Source organism: Ceratina calcarata, unplaced genomic scaffold (genome assembly GCF_001652005.2).
Source record: "Ceratina calcarata isolate Rehan_Ccalc_2016 unplaced genomic scaffold, ASM165200v1 scaffold9, whole genome shotgun sequence".
NCBI lineage: Eukaryota > Metazoa > Arthropoda > Insecta > Hymenoptera > Apidae > Ceratina > Ceratina calcarata.
In genome coordinates, this window is record NW_017180367.1 from 1,205,257 (window position 1) to 1,224,881 (window position 19,625).

General features: G+C 40.9%; 2 protein-coding genes across 2 annotated transcripts; both read right to left on the bottom strand.

Moving 5' to 3' along the window:
* Window positions 1-2,982: 2,982 nt before the first annotated feature.
* Window positions 2,983-3,802, bottom strand: LOC113465126 (uncharacterized). The gene is made up of 3 exons (XM_026818831.1): window positions 3,585-3,802; window positions 3,417-3,513; window positions 2,983-3,294 (listed from the first exon to the last, which is right to left on the bottom strand). Exons 1-3 carry the CDS (start codon window positions 3,800-3,802, stop codon window positions 2,983-2,985), a joined length of 627 nt encoding a protein of 208 aa, XP_026674632.1.
* Window positions 3,803-4,703: 901 nt separating this feature from the next.
* On the bottom strand, window positions 4,704-6,926 carry LOC113465127 (uncharacterized; the record flags this gene model as incomplete). Its single annotated transcript, XM_026818832.1, is given in 6 exon segments — window positions 4,704-4,856; window positions 5,266-5,411; window positions 5,473-5,711; window positions 6,051-6,226; window positions 6,295-6,543; window positions 6,621-6,926. Coding segments are annotated over 6 exon segments (1,269 nt in total), but the record flags the coding sequence as incomplete, so codon positions are not given.
* Window positions 6,927-19,625: the final 12,699 nt, after the last annotated feature.

Here is a 19,625-nt window from a genome sequence, read left to right on the forward strand (position 1 = left end):
AATGAAATGAAAAATGAAAAGGTAATATAATTAAAAAACTAAAAATATATTTCTTAAATTGTTAACTTCATGTTTATGCGTTATTATGCGTTAAACTTTTTATTAAAAGTTTCATTTTGACTAACATATGTAGATATGTAGTTGAGTAAGAATCACGTTAAGACCCATGGCACGCGTCACGCCCATATCCGGCCGGCTGTTTCCGGTCCACGGTATGTACCGGATTCAAAACGTTGTCTGTCGGCAGAAAGATGAGAGTCGCGCGGATCTCCACGGGTAAATACGCGTGGACACGCCCGTCGCAATTACACGAGTGCCTGCAAGTATAATGAGCCGTGCGTTTCATTGTGATTTATACGGTGACCGTCTCGCACCGCGTCAGGAGGCCGCCTCTTTTATGCTCCTTAGAAATTGGCGAACGAAACTAGACATTTTTGTGGATCGTCATTAATTATTAGACTGTGTCATTTCAGACTTTTGTTAATAGCGTGGGATAATTAATAACGAGTAGACTACGAATTTTTATATCCAAAATAAAACATTTATCATGTTAAAGAATGGAATGTAGATTCTCAATTTTTCTATAAATGCATAAAATTCATAGACCATTAATAAATTAATTTTTTTAGTAAATTGCATTCCTTAAAAGGACCTCATGATGAGGAATAATATCACTACCTTAATCTGGCACTGGCATCAATTAATTGAAATAAGGGAAATGCGGATCGCAAACGGAACGGTCTCCATCCCGGGTCGATAAATCGGTCAGGGGCCCTAAACAACTCGTCAAAATCGTGACGCATGACCCACGCTACATGACAGGCGTCATGGGTATCGCGTGTTGCGACTCCGCTCCGCTCTAATACCATTCGGTTCCATGTATTATTCAATCAACCAATAAGGAAAACACGCCAGCCGGTGCCCGATCCTTGGCTCGGTTCGTGCTCGTGATACGCGTACCGGAGAGAGGAGGGTGCCGTCGAATGAACTCGCGATCGTGGAAAATTGTCCTCGACAGGGTCTGCCGAAGGTTAATCACACCGATTGAGCGGTTCAACGTTGACAGCTCGGCTGACAAGGAAAGAAATACCGTCGGGGCATCCAGAGTCCAAAGGCGTCAGTCTTTCTTCTTTTCATAGTAACATCTCTTCTTCCTTTTTCACAATTCGCGTTACCTATGTAAATTGCGCTTCTCAGATCTCTGGAGGTTGTGAATAATCGCTGATTAATCAGAATTTATTAAGAAAATAAATGGAAGCACGGATTTTTTTATTTTGCCTGTTAAAAAATGAAGTCTTTAATTATTTGTAGCTCTAGTATACTTTTTACATGGTGGGATCTTCCTCAGAATAGTAATAAATTCTCTAGCTGTGCAATACGCGCCAATAATTAGATCTGTACTATTACATTTGCATATCAGCTTAATCTCTTGGCCGTAATCGTAGTACATCATGAAGTATGATATCGAGCGTATAAACGAGAGAAGCTAAAAAGGCAGGAGCGATAACATCGTCAACTTGCGCGACAGCTAATCCAGCAACCAGGCTCTCTCCGAGCCGTGATGCGATTCATCGTTAGGAAGGAATCGCATTGTGAATGGCTCCGCCGTAATAACGAGCTCCTTACATCCAGATTACATGTGCGCTACGGTAAGGTGGCCTTGCCACGCTCGGCTTACAGCCGCTATAAAGCAATAAAAGTCGATTTGCCTGATGAATACCGGGGCACGGTGATGTATCGCTGCTTAGCGCCCACGTAACCAAGGAGCGCATCGACCGGCACGAGGTCTCGTTTTTATTTCATTTTTGATTGCCTTCGTACTCTACTACCCTGTGGCAAATAGTTTCTAATCAGGCTCAATAGTATAAATCTAATTTCTGTTTTACAGTTTTTAATTTATAAAAATTACATCTAATAATTTGGCGCATGTCTGCAACATTTAATGCATTATAATTACATCAAGTAATATTATTAATTGTCACGATAATTAACTGATTTTTTTATGTTAGAAATATAATTTTAGCAAAAAGTAATGAAAAATCCGGAAAATGATGATGTGTACTTATAAGCACATACATTCATATTCCATTCTTTGTATTATCTATAAACGGATAAAATCTGTAGTTTACTAATTTCGTTGGATACATATGATTGAAAGGATGATGCTAGGGGCAGTAGGTGTAGGTACGCATATCGCCAAGAGATGAGAGGACTGGCCAACAAGGCGTATTATCGAATCATCAGAACACTTGCGATCCACGATTATCTCGCTCGTCAATCTCGCCGACTTTCCGTCGACAAATTGATTACCCGCTGATTATTCCCCGAACCCCCGGGACGATCGCTTATTAGAACGCAGGAGCTAAATACGTAATACTCGAGAAATGGCAGAAAAGCTAAGAGACTGGGAAGGCCGGAAAGGACGCCGTGGTCTAAGTGGCGCTCTATTAATACGCGACGCCCCGCTTCGTTTTTCTCTCTTTCGCATCATGCTTGTTTGATATCGAGCAGAATTCTTGGTGCAATTTTAAGAGAGGTTTCTTTACGAGTTCCACTTCCTCTCGTCGTTTTTCTGTTTCTTCGCGCCTACTTGGAGGTTGTTAGACTCGGGTGGATGGGGTAATTAACCCTGCGTTACACGCGTCGCCGAGTATGAGTCCGCGAACTAGCTTTTTCTTTACCAGCTTAGGAAAACGAGTTCTAAACCTTCGGACTCAATATACTAACTACAGTCTCGTGTTAAGGAAATTGGTATCTATTTTTCAAACTGCATTTAACAGTAAATGTTTCGTGCGTGTGAATACAGGAAGGAATACAGGAACACAGGAAGAATAAATGAGATTGAAATAAAACGGGTTTAGTTAGCTATAAATTGATAATCGTATATTTATTTTACTCTTTTTTTGGTTTATGAAAGATCGAATATAAAATGGTAGAAAGACGTGTCAAAGACAGGACAAAATAAATATTTGCATTTTCTCGTTACGTGCTCGTTCCTTTCACCGCGTTTGTTCCTACGGATTGTTCTTTCATAATTTTGAACTCGTAGGAAGCGTCACCAGGAGTTTTCGAAGAACACGCAGTTCGATGTGTATCCTCCTCGCTCCTGCGCATTCTCTCCTTGAATTTTTGAAACTTGCTAAAGAGCATGTTGGGTTTCACGCAGGAACTCGTGGTGCAATGTAAGATTGTGCTTGGACATTTTCTGAGGTCGCAGTGGTAACCCATGACCCTCGTTGCGCCAATATTTCGGTAGATCTTTTTAATTTTCCTTATGGACTTTTTAGTTCTCTTCTATGAAATGAACAAAAATTATAATCATTAAAAGAGATGAATTTCGTATTTCCATCTTATACAAATGCATGAATTGAATTAAAAAAATGTGCAGAACTTATTTTATAAAAATGATTTCTCACTTTTATTTGATTCGAAAACTGTTGCAGCCTTTTTTTGCTCCTTTTTAACCTATTCGACCATTTATTCTTCCTCGACGTACAAACTGTCAGTTTGAAACTGAAACATCACTTTACCCAGCTTATAATGTTTAGAAATCGCCAATCAAGCAACGAAACAGGATTATGTACCTGGAGCTGTCCAAATCTCGGTTATATCCGGTGCAATGTTTCGAGCAACCGCGGCGAAAAAAGATCGGTTTATTAAATTTTATTTTGAACTCTCTCGAATTCGCCTGACACTGTTCCAAGTAAAGTGTCTGATCGACCTCTTCTGTGCTTGGTAATTGCTGGGTCCTCTCGGGAAGGCAAACAGGTTCATCGGTAGATCTCGATTGATACTCATTCATGTCGTACAAAGTGAAACCTGCCCGGTTTTGTTCGTATCTGATAACTGTCCTCCTTCCGATATTCTCTTTTTATTAACCGTCTGGCCTTTATCCGTTTCTTTATATGTATGTATATCGTCAATTCTGCCACTTTATTCACAAACTTGAGAATAATACAGTACCAATTGAATAATCAATCGGCAGCTGTTCAGCTACGTTGTTGATGATGCTTTCGTACTTTTCCTTTTCTTGCCGTGACTGGGTGAGGAACTTTGAATTAAAAATTTCTTTTAATCTATCTCGTACACTCGCAAATTTTTCTAATATTTCTTGCTCACTTAAATATCTTTATGTAATTCTAGTTCAGTAATCGGTCTCAGCGGATAGCATACTTTCAGAACTTGAAGTCGGCACTCGCAGTATTGCCCACTCGCGGAAAATTATTATAGTCTTAGTACCCATTCTCAGATCTTGCGTAGTAGAAGGTGCAGGACACCTTGCCACTATGATAATTTTATCATATTCCTTTGGACATTAAATATTAGTCGATCAAAACAATTCTCGAAGACACGTCATTTTCGATTAAGAAAAGTAAGCATATAGTTAATGAAGAAACCTTATCTGCCAAAGGAAAGGGAACATGTGTTACATAAATAAAAGAAAATGTTAATTCTCTAACCTCCTTTGTCTGTCTCGCTCTCATTCTTCTCCATGCCCTTTTCAATATTCTAAAGCTCTTTAAGAGCTTGCGGCACAAATTATCCAATGAGACACGTTGTCAGAAACGGGAGCATGTTGTGACAATGGAAGAGTATTAATGACTTACTGAAATTTATCTGATTAAAATGGTAACGGATCTTGCTTAATGACAGTGCGGTGGCACTGAAAACAGGCGAACGTCAATTTTCCCATTTATTTTTATTTATCTCGCCCCATCTGTTGCCATCTGTTGAATCTGTTTTTTTATTCTTGGCTTGCTATTCCTCGAAGCTGATCTTCTTTGAGTCAATGGCAAACTTTTTTCGATTATGCTCCTTATATCCTCCGATGGTCTCATTCTCTTGTACGGCATATCCTAAAGTTAATATATCAATAGTTTTTTTATAATTATATCGGGTAACAGAATTAAAACAGTCATTTAAATACATATTGATTTCTGCCTCTAATTGAAAAACATGTAAATTAAAGTATAAAAAAAAGTATATTAGTTTAGTTAATTCCAGTCTTATTCGTTCACACTTCAGGACGAAATAACTCTTTTAATATTGAACCAAAAAACTTAATTTTCTTTGACATCGTAGAAAATTTACTAGATAATGTGTAAAAAAATATTGCTATTGGTTGAAAGCGTAAAGAAAAAATATTAACTTTTAAGTCTTCTAACATCACAAAGAAAAGTCAGTTGTTTACTCGAATAATAAAAAAGTTATGAAATGTGTACGAATATAATCACAAGTAACCGTAGGAAGAATTTAAGACAGTACAGGTAGTAAATCCATCGAAGTGCTTATATCGGCTTGTATGATTGCTTTCTTTGCCATGTTCTCGCTGCCAAATGTAATTGACGGCCTTTCATCCTTTGACACATCCAGGGCACTCTTCGTGAACCAAGTATCTCCGGGTAATGGCGCTAAGATCGAAAGACAATTTTTTCACTTGCCCATGAATTTATTTATCTGTCGACGTTTTACCTAAACTTCTCGGTCTTGTCGTTCCAGGTTTCTCTTCGGATTTCGTTCCAGGTGTCTCTTCAGGTACATCTTCAGATACCCTTTCAGGTGATTTTTTATCTTTATCTTCCATTGACCCATTTTTGTCATCTAAATCATCTGTTTGATCGATTTTTGAGTCCTCTCTCGGAGTTCCTAAAGAACTTAGTCTGTGCATTTTGCAAGGTCTAGGGCAATGTTCTGGGCAAGGCTTAAGAGTTCTGGAGAATTATGATCGATAATGAGTTATGGAAAATACAGGGTGTTCCAGGTTTTAATGGACAAACTTGAGGAGCGTATCCTACATAAATAAGAACAAAATGTTATTTGAATTTTTCTCAGAGACGCTTTATTACAATGATATTAATCCGTTGCTTTAATTATTCAATAACTCTAACTTTATTTGCTTATAACTTTGTAATAAAGCGTCTCTGAGAAAAATTCAAATAACATTTTGTTCTTATTTTCGCATGTAGAATATGCTCCCCAAGGTTGTTCATTAAAACCCGGGACACCCTGTATATCCTGAAAATACGAGCTTTAGCGTATTTAATACTGACTTCACATAATCAGATTCTATGCTTCGAGTAGTATTAATAGAACAGTCTCTATATGATTTCGGAATTTCTTCGCCCTTATCCATATCCAGCTCCGTGTACAATCTCTTCTGACTGAGTGATTTACAATCCAAACTTGTCAAAGATTTCGATTTCAGCGGGGTTGAAGTCCTGCACTGCTAAAATCGCACGTTACATGTTTTTATCAACAGTTTATCGTCCACGATAAGTTCTGTACATCGATCACCTGTTCCTCTATCATTTTCAATGTGACCATAGTTCCATCCAAAAATCCGTGCAGATGTGGTAACTTCTGTTCGCAACAGGTGAACTCCCGCTGCTTGAAGAGTTCCCACCAACAATTTTCGTCGTCCAAAAACTTCTTCAACCTAGTCATCTCCATGATACATTTGTTCACTACCTCTTGAACGTTTCCCAGCTCCGTATGCGAGAGGTCTTGCGTTTGGGAGAGGACATTCTTTTTTCCAAGAATTTCCTGTTAAATTCGTTGTTAGGCCACGGATACGTTTAGAGAAAAAAGACCTGACGAATCGTTAAAACCGATCCTTTTACCGGACTGATTTGTCGTTGGGCGGTTTCCAAGTCTTGGATGCTTCTCTTCAGATATTGAATCTTGTTGAGCAGCCTTTGGGTGTTGCAAAGCGAGTAATGTACGTGCGACTTCGCGTACTTGCACTTCCTCAGACCGCACCATTCTACCGGAGAAGATGTGATCGCCGACGAATAACGACCACCCTCTGCGTGATTACCGATCGTGCCGGAAGTCGGAGAGGAAGCAGACGCGCAGCATCCTTGTTTTGATTCCTGCTAACGAGCAATCGGAATCGCTGCTAACTAAACGCGTCTCGATCGATCAAATTCAGAACAGGTTTTTTAAATAAATCTCTAATGGAGAGTAAATTTCTAACGAAAGAGAAACTAACTTATTACGTAATATAAAAGCGTATAAAGTGTTGATTAGGTTACGTACCATCCACATCGATGTCAACTCTGTTTATATGTAGAGAATATTGCCATCCGTTACGGGGGTGAAACGCGATTCCATTTCCGGCCTAATTTCATCCCGTCATTTTATTGTCCTGTTTATTCTGTGAAATAATGTTAGGCACTTCTAATAATTTTCATGATTTGTGCGATTAATGTAAATTTTGTATGTGCACATACGATGACGACGACGTCATCTGTTTTTGAATTTAATTCGCGCACGTGAAATCGAACCTCGCTGTCGATAATATCGATCCAATTGCTTTTCTCGTTTCGTTGCGCATAAGTTGATGGGATCCGTTTTACGGTGGAGCACCTTTTCACGTTTGGTTGAAAACACACAAAGAAGCTTGGTTGGAACGACTTTTAAACGGTTCGTTTAGCATAACACGAGTCTTTTCTGAAGAAATGGCTCGTAGACCCGCATAATTGCATTGCGACGAGAATCCCAAGTTCGTACCATCGGTTCACAATAATGAATCGTGACAAAAAGTCAACGAGATTGTCACCGTGGAAAATCAGAACGCTTTTTCCATTCGTTTGCGAGAGGGTACTGACCGCAAAATCACCAATGGCATCGGCTTTCTGGTGAACATTGTCGAAATTGGGTCAGTCGAGTGCGAAACAGGACTCGTGTCAATCGCTTATTCATAATTGTGTTAGAGTTTACGGACTATAGTATGTATTCTTTCTTTTCATCATGCTCATGAGAAATTCTATTCTAAATTTTCCTTAAAACTCTTTCAAGTAGTGATAGAAAAAGGCATTAAGAATTTTGGTATGAATATAATTTTATATGATTTTATAATGGAACACGTTGCTGGGGAGTCATAAATCTTCATTGCATCGATTGTTAAACTAAACACGTCCAAAATGAGACCCACCCTCGAAATTGGATCATTCAGTTGCAAAATAGACGAACGCGATGTCTGAAATGATTTTTCAGTGTCAGCCGTTTCGTCCCGTGCTAGTTTTCTAGCGTGAAAAGCGTGAAAACTGACTCCGTATCGGCTCCACGAATTTCCATTTGAAGCGATCCTTTAAGGTCTTCTCACGTTGCCACGAATTAGATGCGGGAATTTTTCGAGATTCTATTCATACCATTTAAGAATCCAGTCGAATTACAAACATTCCTAAATTTTCTAACGCTGACGAATCTAAAAGCTCTAAACATCTTTTCTTCGAAGAGTTAAATTATTCCTTGGGAAAAAATCTATTGGAATATATATTTTAAAGTCCATCTCTCTTTAACAAAAAAATTAATTTAATAATTCCACCAATTGCATTCTTCAAAGAAATTCTAATGTCTGATCTCAAATGCGTTTCAAAAAGTTCTCTCATTTTCTAAATTTCATCGTTTTAAAAAGAGAAGAGATTCAAAGAGATGCATTAAAAAATTAACTCGGAATTCTACCCCTTCGAAAAGTTCCGATTCGAAATTCCGCCCCTTTAAAGATTCAGCGAGCGTGCGTCGTCGTGCGCCTCGGCACCATAAATCTTAGCGGAGCGGATTGTTTGCAAACACGTTGCGTGATCCGAAAGTAGGAAGCGGAGATTCCAAGGGGGTTTCCAAGGAGCGGCACAGTGGTTGCTGGATGGCGCAGCCTTTAACTCCGGAGCTAGGTGTAATGCCTACAAGCTGAAATCGGCGGTGACCATAGAATTCGGCACGGAGTTAAAGCATCCGATCGTCGTAAGACCATTTGTCGCGATACGGGAGATCGGCGTGATCTTCCGGCAGGGTTGACAGGTACGAAACAGGTAAACGCGCTGCGGGTGCCTCTCTTGCCTCGTTTTCACGTCCACAACGAGGGTGCCAATGGGACAAAAGGCCGCGGGTTGACTCAAAGATCGACCGAAGCCAGCCACAAAGTCAAAATAAAGTAATTGTTTCCCCTTTGTCGTCGTCCTCCTACAACCGTACACCCACCGGCTCGTTCTCTACTCCCTTTCTTCACGTTTCTTACCGTTTTGGGGAACGTTCTATGGAATGCGAGAAAGTTTCCTCCTGTTGGTGTTGATGTTGATACGTATGACACCGCGCGTGGGTCGTCCCATGGCTGCATTCTTCTGATGTTTAATGATAAAAAATAACACCATGTGCAGTTTAACTGTTCATGCAATCTAATAACCGTGGGTATATTTTACAACACGAAAATTTTATATAAATGGAATGCAATGATTCAATATGTTACTCAGCATGTTACCTATTCTCTCATACATTTATGAAAGTATTGGGAAGACTCGAGCTATGTGTCAAAGATAATTTCCATGATTTTACAATGTGATTGCCAACGCGAAACGCGGTGTCCACGAATTTAAACGGTACTCGTCGCAGCGAGAGCGGAGCGCAGCGGCAAATATTTTTCACGTTTTCGTAGCGGCGCGATACGACGTACGCGCTACGTGTGGCGCGGTCGATGTCTCTGGATCAGCACGACTTGATCACCTTTTATGGGTTTCCCAGGACAAGATCCTGAGGACCGTCGTGAATCGAAATTGAGGACCTCCTACGGTCGGGGAGTCGCGTCCCTGTCTCCGTCTCGTCCCTTTCTCGTTCCCTTCGCGTCACCGCTCGTATATCGATCGCTTGGCGATTGTCAACGCCATTCCGTGATACGTGAAAACCTTGAGAAACGTCCGGACGTCGGTGTACCTTACCGCCGGAGATACCGACACCTTGGGTGGTCGCGTCACAACGAACACGATGTTTAAGTGAATAGATAAAAGTGCAATTCTAGCCGCGCGTACGCACGATCGGCACCGATTGTCTCGTCTGACGAAAGTAATACAACGTGACTCGAGACGATAATAGAAGAGTTATGAAGGATTAAAAGTGTTGCCTCACGGAAAATGTAGAGTTTCCTGCGGCATCGGTTTAATTCGCTTCGCCGTAGGTATTTTATGCACTCGTGCCGCATAGAATGTAGTATTAAAAATAGGTGATATAAAGCAGGAAGAAAATTCGTAAAGAGATGTCAGCTTTATTGAAGGGCTGATATCATTCTGATTCGTCGGAGAAATGAATTTTGCATTTTAGGGTTCAAATGTTCTTTGTACAGTTAATAATATGGGATCGCTTATCTTGAATATTGCATGTGAAAAATGAAATGAAAGGTGATTTTTAATTTCGTTGTAAAGAACTCCAAACGCGTTTTCCTCAAAATGGAACATCGACTTTACATCACACCAATTATAAAAAATGTATACCTTAAGACATGTATGGTAAATGCTTGGTAACAGATTACCTGTACATATTATAATTTTGCTAAAAAGAATTTGCATAAATGGCTTAAAATCTGAGGGATAACAGTGGTGTCTCTCGTTAAGGAGTTGCGTAATATAGGAAACAAATAACAGAGTCTAGAGTAAAAGAGTGTCGGTCGCGAGAAAAATGATCAGACGAGGGATTAATTCAATTAAACGTGACAGGGTAACTAATTTATGACACCGTCGCGCGTCGCGTCGCACGACATTAATTACACGAACGTATCACGAGGTTCACGCCGAGGCTCGTATGGAATCGTCAATAGGGCGGGTGTTTCTTGCGGATCGTTCGAAGGCCCGAGGAACGCATCCTGGGTGGCCGTGCCATAAAACGCGTTACGTTCTTAATATTATGCAGGACACGCAACTAAATATATATTAAAGCATTCCCAATTGTGCGCCGGTTAGTCGAGGGAAAAAAGGGGCCCGTGGCGAAGGAAAAATCGCGGTAGAATGCCGAAGAAGGATCGGAGGAATGCAACGCGGCCTTCTTTCTTGGGGCGTTCTCCACCGTCGCGTACCTCACTTGTTCTTACCGATTTCGTCCGAATAATCTCGTCTACATGAAAAGCAGCCGCGTCTGCCTAATTGCCAATCGCATTCATCCCTGGCGGGTTATTTGAAGAATTTAATAGCTTACTTTAAGTGAACTCGAGGTGCAGCTACGTGCACCTCCCGTTGCGATAACACGTTTTGTTTCCTTCATATTATTTGCTAGCCTCTATGAACGATCAGACTCTTGAAATCTGATCATGAAGACTCAACAGAAAATTAAGCATAAAATACAAAATGAATTCAAACTTCAATTTTAATATTTCTGCCTATTTTAGACATAATCGCACATGTATATGAGAACATATCATTAAAATGAAACGTGATAGACATCGATCAGATCCACACAGAGATCAATAGAGATACATTGTACACAGTCAAAAGATATAGCAGATTAGTTGAGGAATAAAGTGAAGTATTGAAATTTGGTATGATGTGGAAAGAAATCGAGGAAACAGGATTAGCTTCTCAATCCATTAACATCGGTGGCAACAGAAAGAGCGACTTTTTCACGTGGCCGTACAACGTGTATTGTGAAGTCAGGCCCACCCTGGATGCCGAAAGCTGTCGCAGTTTCGCGTTTTTCGGCTCGTTTCATCCTCGGTGCGTAGATCACCAGGTGTCGCTCTGTTTATACCGCAAACGTCCAAACAAGTCGGTCGGGATCCCCGGGGTCTATTAACTGCGGACCTTTCAAAAGATCTATACGATTCCAAGGGAAGAGAAGAAAAAAGGAGGGCGCGCTTCGTTGTATACCTGGATCCCAAGCAGATCCACAGAGATCCCGGCCATTGATGTCACCGCTACACAACCGGTAAATATCGTAAATAAGTCTCGAACACGATCCATCGTGTGTCTTTCCACGCGATTAACAAACAAATACAATCTGCTACAATTTCTTGCAACTGAAAAGCGAAATTCAATTCTGCAACTATTTATGGAATACGCTGCTAGTGGTAAAACCTTATGGTGACAATACACAGGGTGACCCACCATTGATAGTACAATCGTGGACCTGAGAAAATAAATCGAATATACAGGGTGTTTGCGAAATCATGGTACAACCGGTAAGGGGATGATTCCTTACATAAAATCTAGTCGAAAACAAGGAATATAGTTTTTCATTCGAGGCGTTATTTTCGAGAAAATTGACTCTGGATTTTCTCCGTATATTACATGTGAAATCAGATAGTTAATACCGACTGAAAGACTTGTCGCTATCGCATGTTGTATTATTTTTCTTAAGAGCCATATCAAATATCTACATGAACCACAATTTGGCCACCATTGGAATATACGGAGGCGCCGTTTTAGCTCAGTGGAATTGTACCCCTGCGGCTTTCGCCGTTCGACCCATCGATTTTTATCTGCCGATAGCGTGACATGCTTCCCTTGATCCGCCGGCACTGACCATCACCGGTATCTCTCCCAAAGCGAGACCTCTTTCCCTTTTCTCTCGCCCTCGCCGGACCATTAACGTATCGCCTTCTCTAAAACTACTTTATCCCGACCAATGAAAACTAAGAAGAAGAGAATATCTTTTTTATTAGACATTGCGTATCGAAAAGCTTGTCGGTTAAAAGTTTCAAATGAAGGAGTCAAGGCCCGAACAGAAATCTCGCACAGGTACACGTTACAAACTCCCAGTTTGAAGTATGTATTCATTATCAGCCGCATGTAAGATTGCGCGGTTCTAATGATCGTAACGATCGTTCGGGTACGCCCTGCGAGCAGCTGAACGCGCGTTTCGTCCTGACATCTCGTCGCGTCGTCGGGAGAACGCATTAGCATTAGCATCGAGCACAGCACGGGATCCTTGCAAGCGTGATTAGGAAAGAGCCGCGAACAGCGCGGTGCAACGGGCTGCGATGCGGTGGTAGAAACGAAGCGACGCTGTCCCTCGGAAGACCGGTAGCCGGTCGCCTTTTTTCTGCATACGTGATCGAGCCTCAATATGGTGGTGATTAAACCCGCGATGCCGCGCCGTAGAACTTTTACGTTTCCGTGACTTCGTAATTACGGCCGGCTTCTCTCGACCGTTATAACCGTCGAGCCGGGGCCGGTCGTTAAGGGAAATTAAGCAAGCTCCTTTCGCGTTCGCTCGACTCGAATGTTTACTGCCCGGCCGCTCGCCACTCGTAAATTTCGACGATACGTTTCTACGGCCTCGCGATGGTAATTAGCCGCGAAGGAAAAATCGATTTTGAATCGTATAACAGATTTCTTGCTCCAATCGGCTCGTACCGTTAATTTACTCTTTATCGCGAACGTTGTTTGCTTTATCTCTATTGTAAGTTTGTCCTACAACTGATAGTAATCCGAGAGGTTTGGGCTAATCATTGATCGGTTTTTCCTGAAAAATATTTTATACTGAATACATATAAATGAAGTCAATTGACGAGAATTCAGTAATAGAAAATAATTTACACTGACTCGATTTTAATTGAATCATTTATTATCAACGTGAGGCGATGCGCTATTCGTGGAATTTTGTTACATTAGATTAGGGATTTCATATCATTAATCAAGGTTTATCATAATTTAACGCCAAGTGGAATTTATAAGGGGATCGAGTATTCTTGATGCAAGAAACTCCGAATAGAGGGCAGCATCGACAAGAATGCTGAGGACTCAGCGAAATGTAGGGAAGTCCAAAAAGAGCAGTGAGAATTTGACAGCTGTTTCTCTTCTCCTTGTTCTCGGAGGGGGACGATAGAAAAAAGACACTCTGTCGTTCTCTATTCTTTCATCACCCTGTGATGTCCCTCCGGTTCCAAACAGCGTCACTATCTTTGTTGTTGAATACAATCACGTTTCAAGTTAAACAGTCATTTTTTATTCTGTTGTATAATTTTAAAAAATTTATATCCAATATAATACTTGAACAATTTCTAAATTAATGCTATAAATATTTCATTTTGCACACAAACATGAACTCCATCTTTATTTCGAGTTACATTAATAAATAATGAGACAAAATAGAACATAGATTCTTGTCAGTCCAAAATGCAAAGAATTAAAGAAAGTTTCATATGCACCAATTTGCAGTTTGTTAAGTAGTCTTTTATGTATTTACATACATTATGTACATGCTCCTTGCTCCTGCGCGTTCTCTCTTTGAATTTTTTAAGCTTGCTAGAAAGCACGTTGGATTTCGCAGAATAGGTGGGGCGAGAAAGTTAATTCCCTTGGGAACTTTGATGTGATGGGTATTAAGAGATGGCCATAGTGCCGGCTCAACCCATATAATTTTCATGGATATCCCCGCCCTTAGAAGACGGTGCTAGTTCACAGATATTCGTAAGATCATCCGTTGTTCCGCTCTCGTGAAATCAGAGGGTGGAGCGTTTCGAATAGGGCATCCCGAGAACACGTTTCCACGTGGAAAGCCGCTTTAATCTAAAGTTGCTTTCCCACGACATGAAGATTTTCAAGAAATCAAAATAAAAGTGTATAGTATTTTTTATTTAAAATAGGCATTACATATTTTTATTCTTTACAACCTAACACAGTATATTTGATATGATAATTTTTAATTCGACTTCTCGACTTTTTAATTAAACTTACGACATGATAAATATTTTATAAAAGTGACGTTCGACAAGGCCACGTTTATTGACTCGCAATTGCAAGACGTAATTTATTACATTCTATCATTTTTCACATGCGGTGTAATCAACGAATGGAGTGAGAGAGAATCGACGAAAAGCTTGATCGAGCGCTCGTTAACGGCGCGCGGTATGCTCTTCGCCGAGAAGAAAAGGGCAATGCAGTTCCTGCTAATTCTTCGCTTATAATTTAATTACCGGCCGACCCCGCGATTATTTCAATCCTCCCGATTGGAAGATCGCAATCTCCGCCGTAATTAATTGGAAATACCAAGATGGCGATAAGCGACCAATTTATCTCGTCCTCTCTCGTGCCTCCAGAATTGAATTCTCTCCGCGGCTGCGTCGCATTAATATTAATTAGCGGCTAGCTCTCGGTGCCATCTGAAAGTGTAACGGCGCTAGTAACGCTTCAATTCCCCAGTAAATTCCGTGATCTGATTGTGCACATCCGCAATGTTTCAATTTTTCATTTCTTCCGTCGTTCGCATGAATTATCCGAACCCCAAATGTAGACACGAGTACATGATATAATCATGAGAAGTTATACTTTTATGGTGTCAATCCAAACCTTTTTATAAATGCATTTATCTTAAAATGAAGCATCTGTTTCAAGTACTGATAATCAGTAATCAATTTGTCAGATACTCCAGATACTGACGATAAGTAAAGGTTTACAGAAATTCTCCACGATGATATTCAGGAACAGATATACAATAGAGTAACATGATCCACTATTATAACTAGTATAGTGAAAAACCGAAATCCGGTGCGAGCCAAAATAGAAGCTTCCGGTGGCATAATTGTTTCGTAGGATCTTCAAACTGGTTTGTTGAACACGACCACCTAAGTATCTACCTAGGTCGTTCGGTTCGACCGGCTAGCACTCAAAGCGCCTTTAGGCTCGGTGCCGGTATAATGGCGCCCGTTTGTCAAAACACGTCAAAACACAATCCTGGCCACGAAATCCTCTTTGGCCGGTCAGTCACGCCCCGCGATGCATCACCTTCTTCCTCGGTGTTCGTTTAGAGAAGCACCAGGTAGAGGGAACGAAGCTTTCGTATTTCGCTTCCCTTCGATTCGTGAGATCGGTTGTTGCCGAGTCACCGGGCCAACATTACTCTCCTTCGAATTTGGAAAGCGGATATCGTCGTTCTCCTTTTTCGTTTCGCGAGACTTCAGGATCCTGCGTCGGTAAATCCTGTAATTCACAGTGATTGTCTTCTTACACTTAAAAATTCAGAATAATTTATTATACATATAAAAGATTTAAAGAATCTGGCATATTAAGATACGAGTTATTATTTCTCAATCGTTGAATTTCAGTTGAATAAAAAGATCGCCACTGATACGGTGAACGATTCAACTTCTCGATGAACGACAAAATAAAACGTTCTTTCTAACCAACTGATTCAATTTAAAATGATCTTAAATAACCGTGATTCGCGTTCGAGGACATTAATTACGAAGTTAACTCTTAGTAGTCTAACGAGGAGCTTAATAGTCGACGCAACCCCTCGGTGATTCGAACTTTGCTCGGGAGGCACGCGGTGGTTCTTGACTTTATTTATGCAACGACACTCGCGTGTCCTCTTATCGGCCGATTAGGCGCGTTATTAGGTGACAGAGAGATCGCGTGGTAGAGTGCCGCGGCTAGTGGCCGGGAACACGGTAATGGGGAACGGTCACGTCATCAACGTACCCGAGGAAACTTGCAAGAAAACCGAGTAACTAAGCTTGGATGAGGGAGGTTACACGAGATCGTTACGTGGACGGTGTTAAAAGGGACTGGACTTAATGAATTGTAAATTACTATGCACCACGAGCATTCAAAAATAATTGTACAATCTCTGGGCCGAAACGTCAAAAGATAATTAAAATCAAGACACAAAATTTATTAGGTTGGCGCATGTAAAATATTTCTGTAGAATACACGTGATTTTTTAAACTGGTAGTGTAAATATTTTATTTAAAGTGAGAATCCGCAGTCCATCCATAAATCTTATTGATATGCTACTACATCTTCAATTTGATTCATAATAATAAATGATGAGATAAAACAGGATAGATGTGTTCAGTTAAAAAATCTCTCAAACAAGCGAAGTTTCATACGCACAACACGTAATGAGAAATTACAATCGATGAGCCATTGCATCGAGCATAATCGAGCACGTGTGCGTATAATTGTACTTTAATGCATCCAATCTACAAAGAGTAATTTTTATCATCACGGGAACGAGGCCGGCAATCAACGTTCGATTAGGCGAGGCACAAGCACGTGAAAAAAGCTTTAATTGAAATCGTCGACATCAGGGGAGCACGAAATTTCGCTGGGAAGATTCGTTCCGCGAAATCGCGGCAGCGGGTTTGGCAGAAGAAAAAGCGGCTTAATTATTTGGCATATTTACGCGAAAGCGTCTGAAACCGGTTCGGCTGACAGAAGTTCGGGGAAGCTATAAGCTCGGTAGCCTCTTCCTGTTTTCCCACAGCCGGCTTTTCTCGTAACGAGACCGTCGTGATTGCGATCCTAAAAACAGTATCCCGCCGTTCTGCTCTGGCGATTTTACGATTGCCACCGCGGCGTCAATTAGTAGCGGCACCGTAGTATTAGAAGAACTGAGGGAAACGATTTTCGGTAAAACGATTTTCGTTTCCCTATGATGTTGCACTTTGGGTAGGATGAAAACAAATTTATTCTACAAAATTATGAACAGACTAAAATTGTACATTGGATGGAAATTAAATTCTTCATACGTAAGCAGTATCAAGAGATTATGTTTCTTCTGAAGAACAAGCTGTTGGTATTCTGTAGGATGCGCGAAGATATGAATGAGCTGCGAGTTCTCGACGAACAAAAGCCTCCACGTTCATTTATCAGAAATCTGATACGATGGGAAACAGACTGTTTCTTCGAAATTGTCTGCTAATAAACGGAGTATCGAGGAAAAGCAACAGCCAGAGGTGAATCCGTGAAAGGAATGGCTCGCGAGGAGTGCGGAGGCGAGAAAAAAGGAATCGCGCGTGTCCGTCAGAACAAATACGTCCGTTTAAGGGTTAATCTCTGAACCGATCAGTTGGAATTACGTTAGTAGTTGTCCGCGACGTGGCCGGGTGCCGCGCAAACTGCGTTACGGTATTGAAGAAAAAGCAGTAAGTAAATCGTAATCTGACGAACGTGATTTACGATCGATCGCATCATCGGCTTGAGTCATCGTACGTCCGACGATTTACATTTTATCGCGCCGGGAACCGACCCGATCCTGCCTCGCGAATCGTCAGAATTCAACGCGCAGAGGACATCTGCCAGCCGAGGCAGATTCGCCTCGCCGCCGATTCGAATCGCATCCCATCTGTCGGCCACGAAATGACGAATGTCTCCCAAAAGACTTGGTACAAGTCGGGCGTGATTTCGTGAAGAAACTTCGGGAGTCGTCTTGAATGAAACCATTTGAATTTCTTCGGGATGAAGCAAACTTTTGACAAAAGATTTAATGACATCCTTCGTTTTCAAATGACAGAAACGATTTTGAAATGTGAAATGAATCATGAATCAATTGGAAGATGCTTCGGTCCATTTGTTTGGAATTATACAATTTGGTAAACCTCATAAATCACGTCCAAATTCGCAGAGTCCATTCTTGGTAAATCTGTTTATTATTTCTCCGTGCAACGGATGTGGGGGTCAGGAAAGATTCATTCCGAGACCCTAAACCTCTGTCGTCCGTTTCGCCATTTAGGCTGGGGTGCTGCGATCGCCATGAAAGAGGGGGGATCCATTCGGCGCTAATGTGTGTATACACAGAAGGAAATTTGATTTTGTTGTCGCCTTACAATACTCAATTATCCCCTTAACGACGGGGCTGGAACATCTGTCGCAACACACCCTTCGGCGCACCGCCATGGCTAACTTGTTTCACCATTACAGGATGAACCAACGCGAATTCATGAACGGTAGATACGCCAAGATGAATCTAACTAGTCGAGGGTGGAACACGATGATATCGTTTATCGACTGGCTACCCCAACATCCGCGAAATTGTTTTTCGTATTAGCTACAGGATACTCTGGAATTGTAGCTAAAACCATAATGAATACGATTAATGAAATTCTTTATTTCTATCAATTAAAAAACACAATGCACTTTGTGAACAGACTTCTGTGAAGAATTATTTAACTTGTGAATTAAGACATGCTACTGCTTAATCATTTCAAAGATTGATTTGTCTCGTTAATGAATTGGTAATTTCGTGTAGCGTATACATAGTTCTACGTAATCTCAATCAAATTTTATTTCTACAGTAAATGTTACAAATACTCTTATGCATTTATGGAGATTTTAAATATCTTAAAATGCACATAACGTGTATGTTTTATTTGCATACAAATGCATCGAATTTGCATAAACGTCTGCAGCCTGCTCATAATTTTGTCTATCGCCTATCGAATCATTCACGAGGGATCTTCTTCCCTCGTCGTAGCGGTGCATGCACGATGGAGAAATGGTTAAGCAATGGCCAGCCTCGGCTGAACGTATGCCTAACGCCAGTGGAAGTGTTGATCCCATAACAAACTCAATCCAACGGCGTGCGTAAAAGCTTCATTTAGCCGTGGCACTGCCGTGACGGCGGGTAACGTTATGGTAACCGTGGTTCTCCACCGGCGGTCGTCACTCATACACTAGCAACGTGGAATCCCCATCCAGGTGATCAGATTTGATGGACCGATCGTTATGGGTTATAATTAGCTGGCCAACCGAACCAGTCCTTTCCGTGCTCACACATACAGCCAGTCATCGCGGTTGGCCTGGTTGACTGATCGAACCGCGGCAACCCATACATGTCAATTTATAGTAAATGTATCCGCGAATGTGTTTATTTGCTCGATGAAAAATTACATTACGCTGCTTTAACACGGTCCAACTCGCGGAAACTGTGTTGGACTTTAGATGTACGAATTTTCTGTTTAACCCTTTATTTCTATTACGATAAATACACTTAGCTTATTTTACATCTAAAATGGTAATTTGACCGCATTTTGTAGTAGTTTACAGTTTACGTTTGGAAAAGAGTGGGCTTTAAATATTTTACTGTCTTCTGATAATTGGTATAAAAATCTGCAAGTACAAACTAATGAAACGCTGGTCTAG

Coding starts and splice junctions, on each gene's coding strand:
- LOC113465126 (XM_026818831.1), bottom strand. CDS start 3,802: ATGAATGAGTATCAATCGAGATCTACCGATGAACCTGTTTGCCTTCCC. Junction 3,514..3,584: donor CGAGATTTGGACAGCTCCAG/GTACATAATCCT, acceptor GTGATGTTTCAG/TTTCAAACTGACAGTTTGTA. Junction 3,295..3,416: donor AGTTTTCGAATCAAATAAAA/GTGAGAAATCAT, acceptor TTCATTTCATAG/AAGAGAACTAAAAAGTCCAT.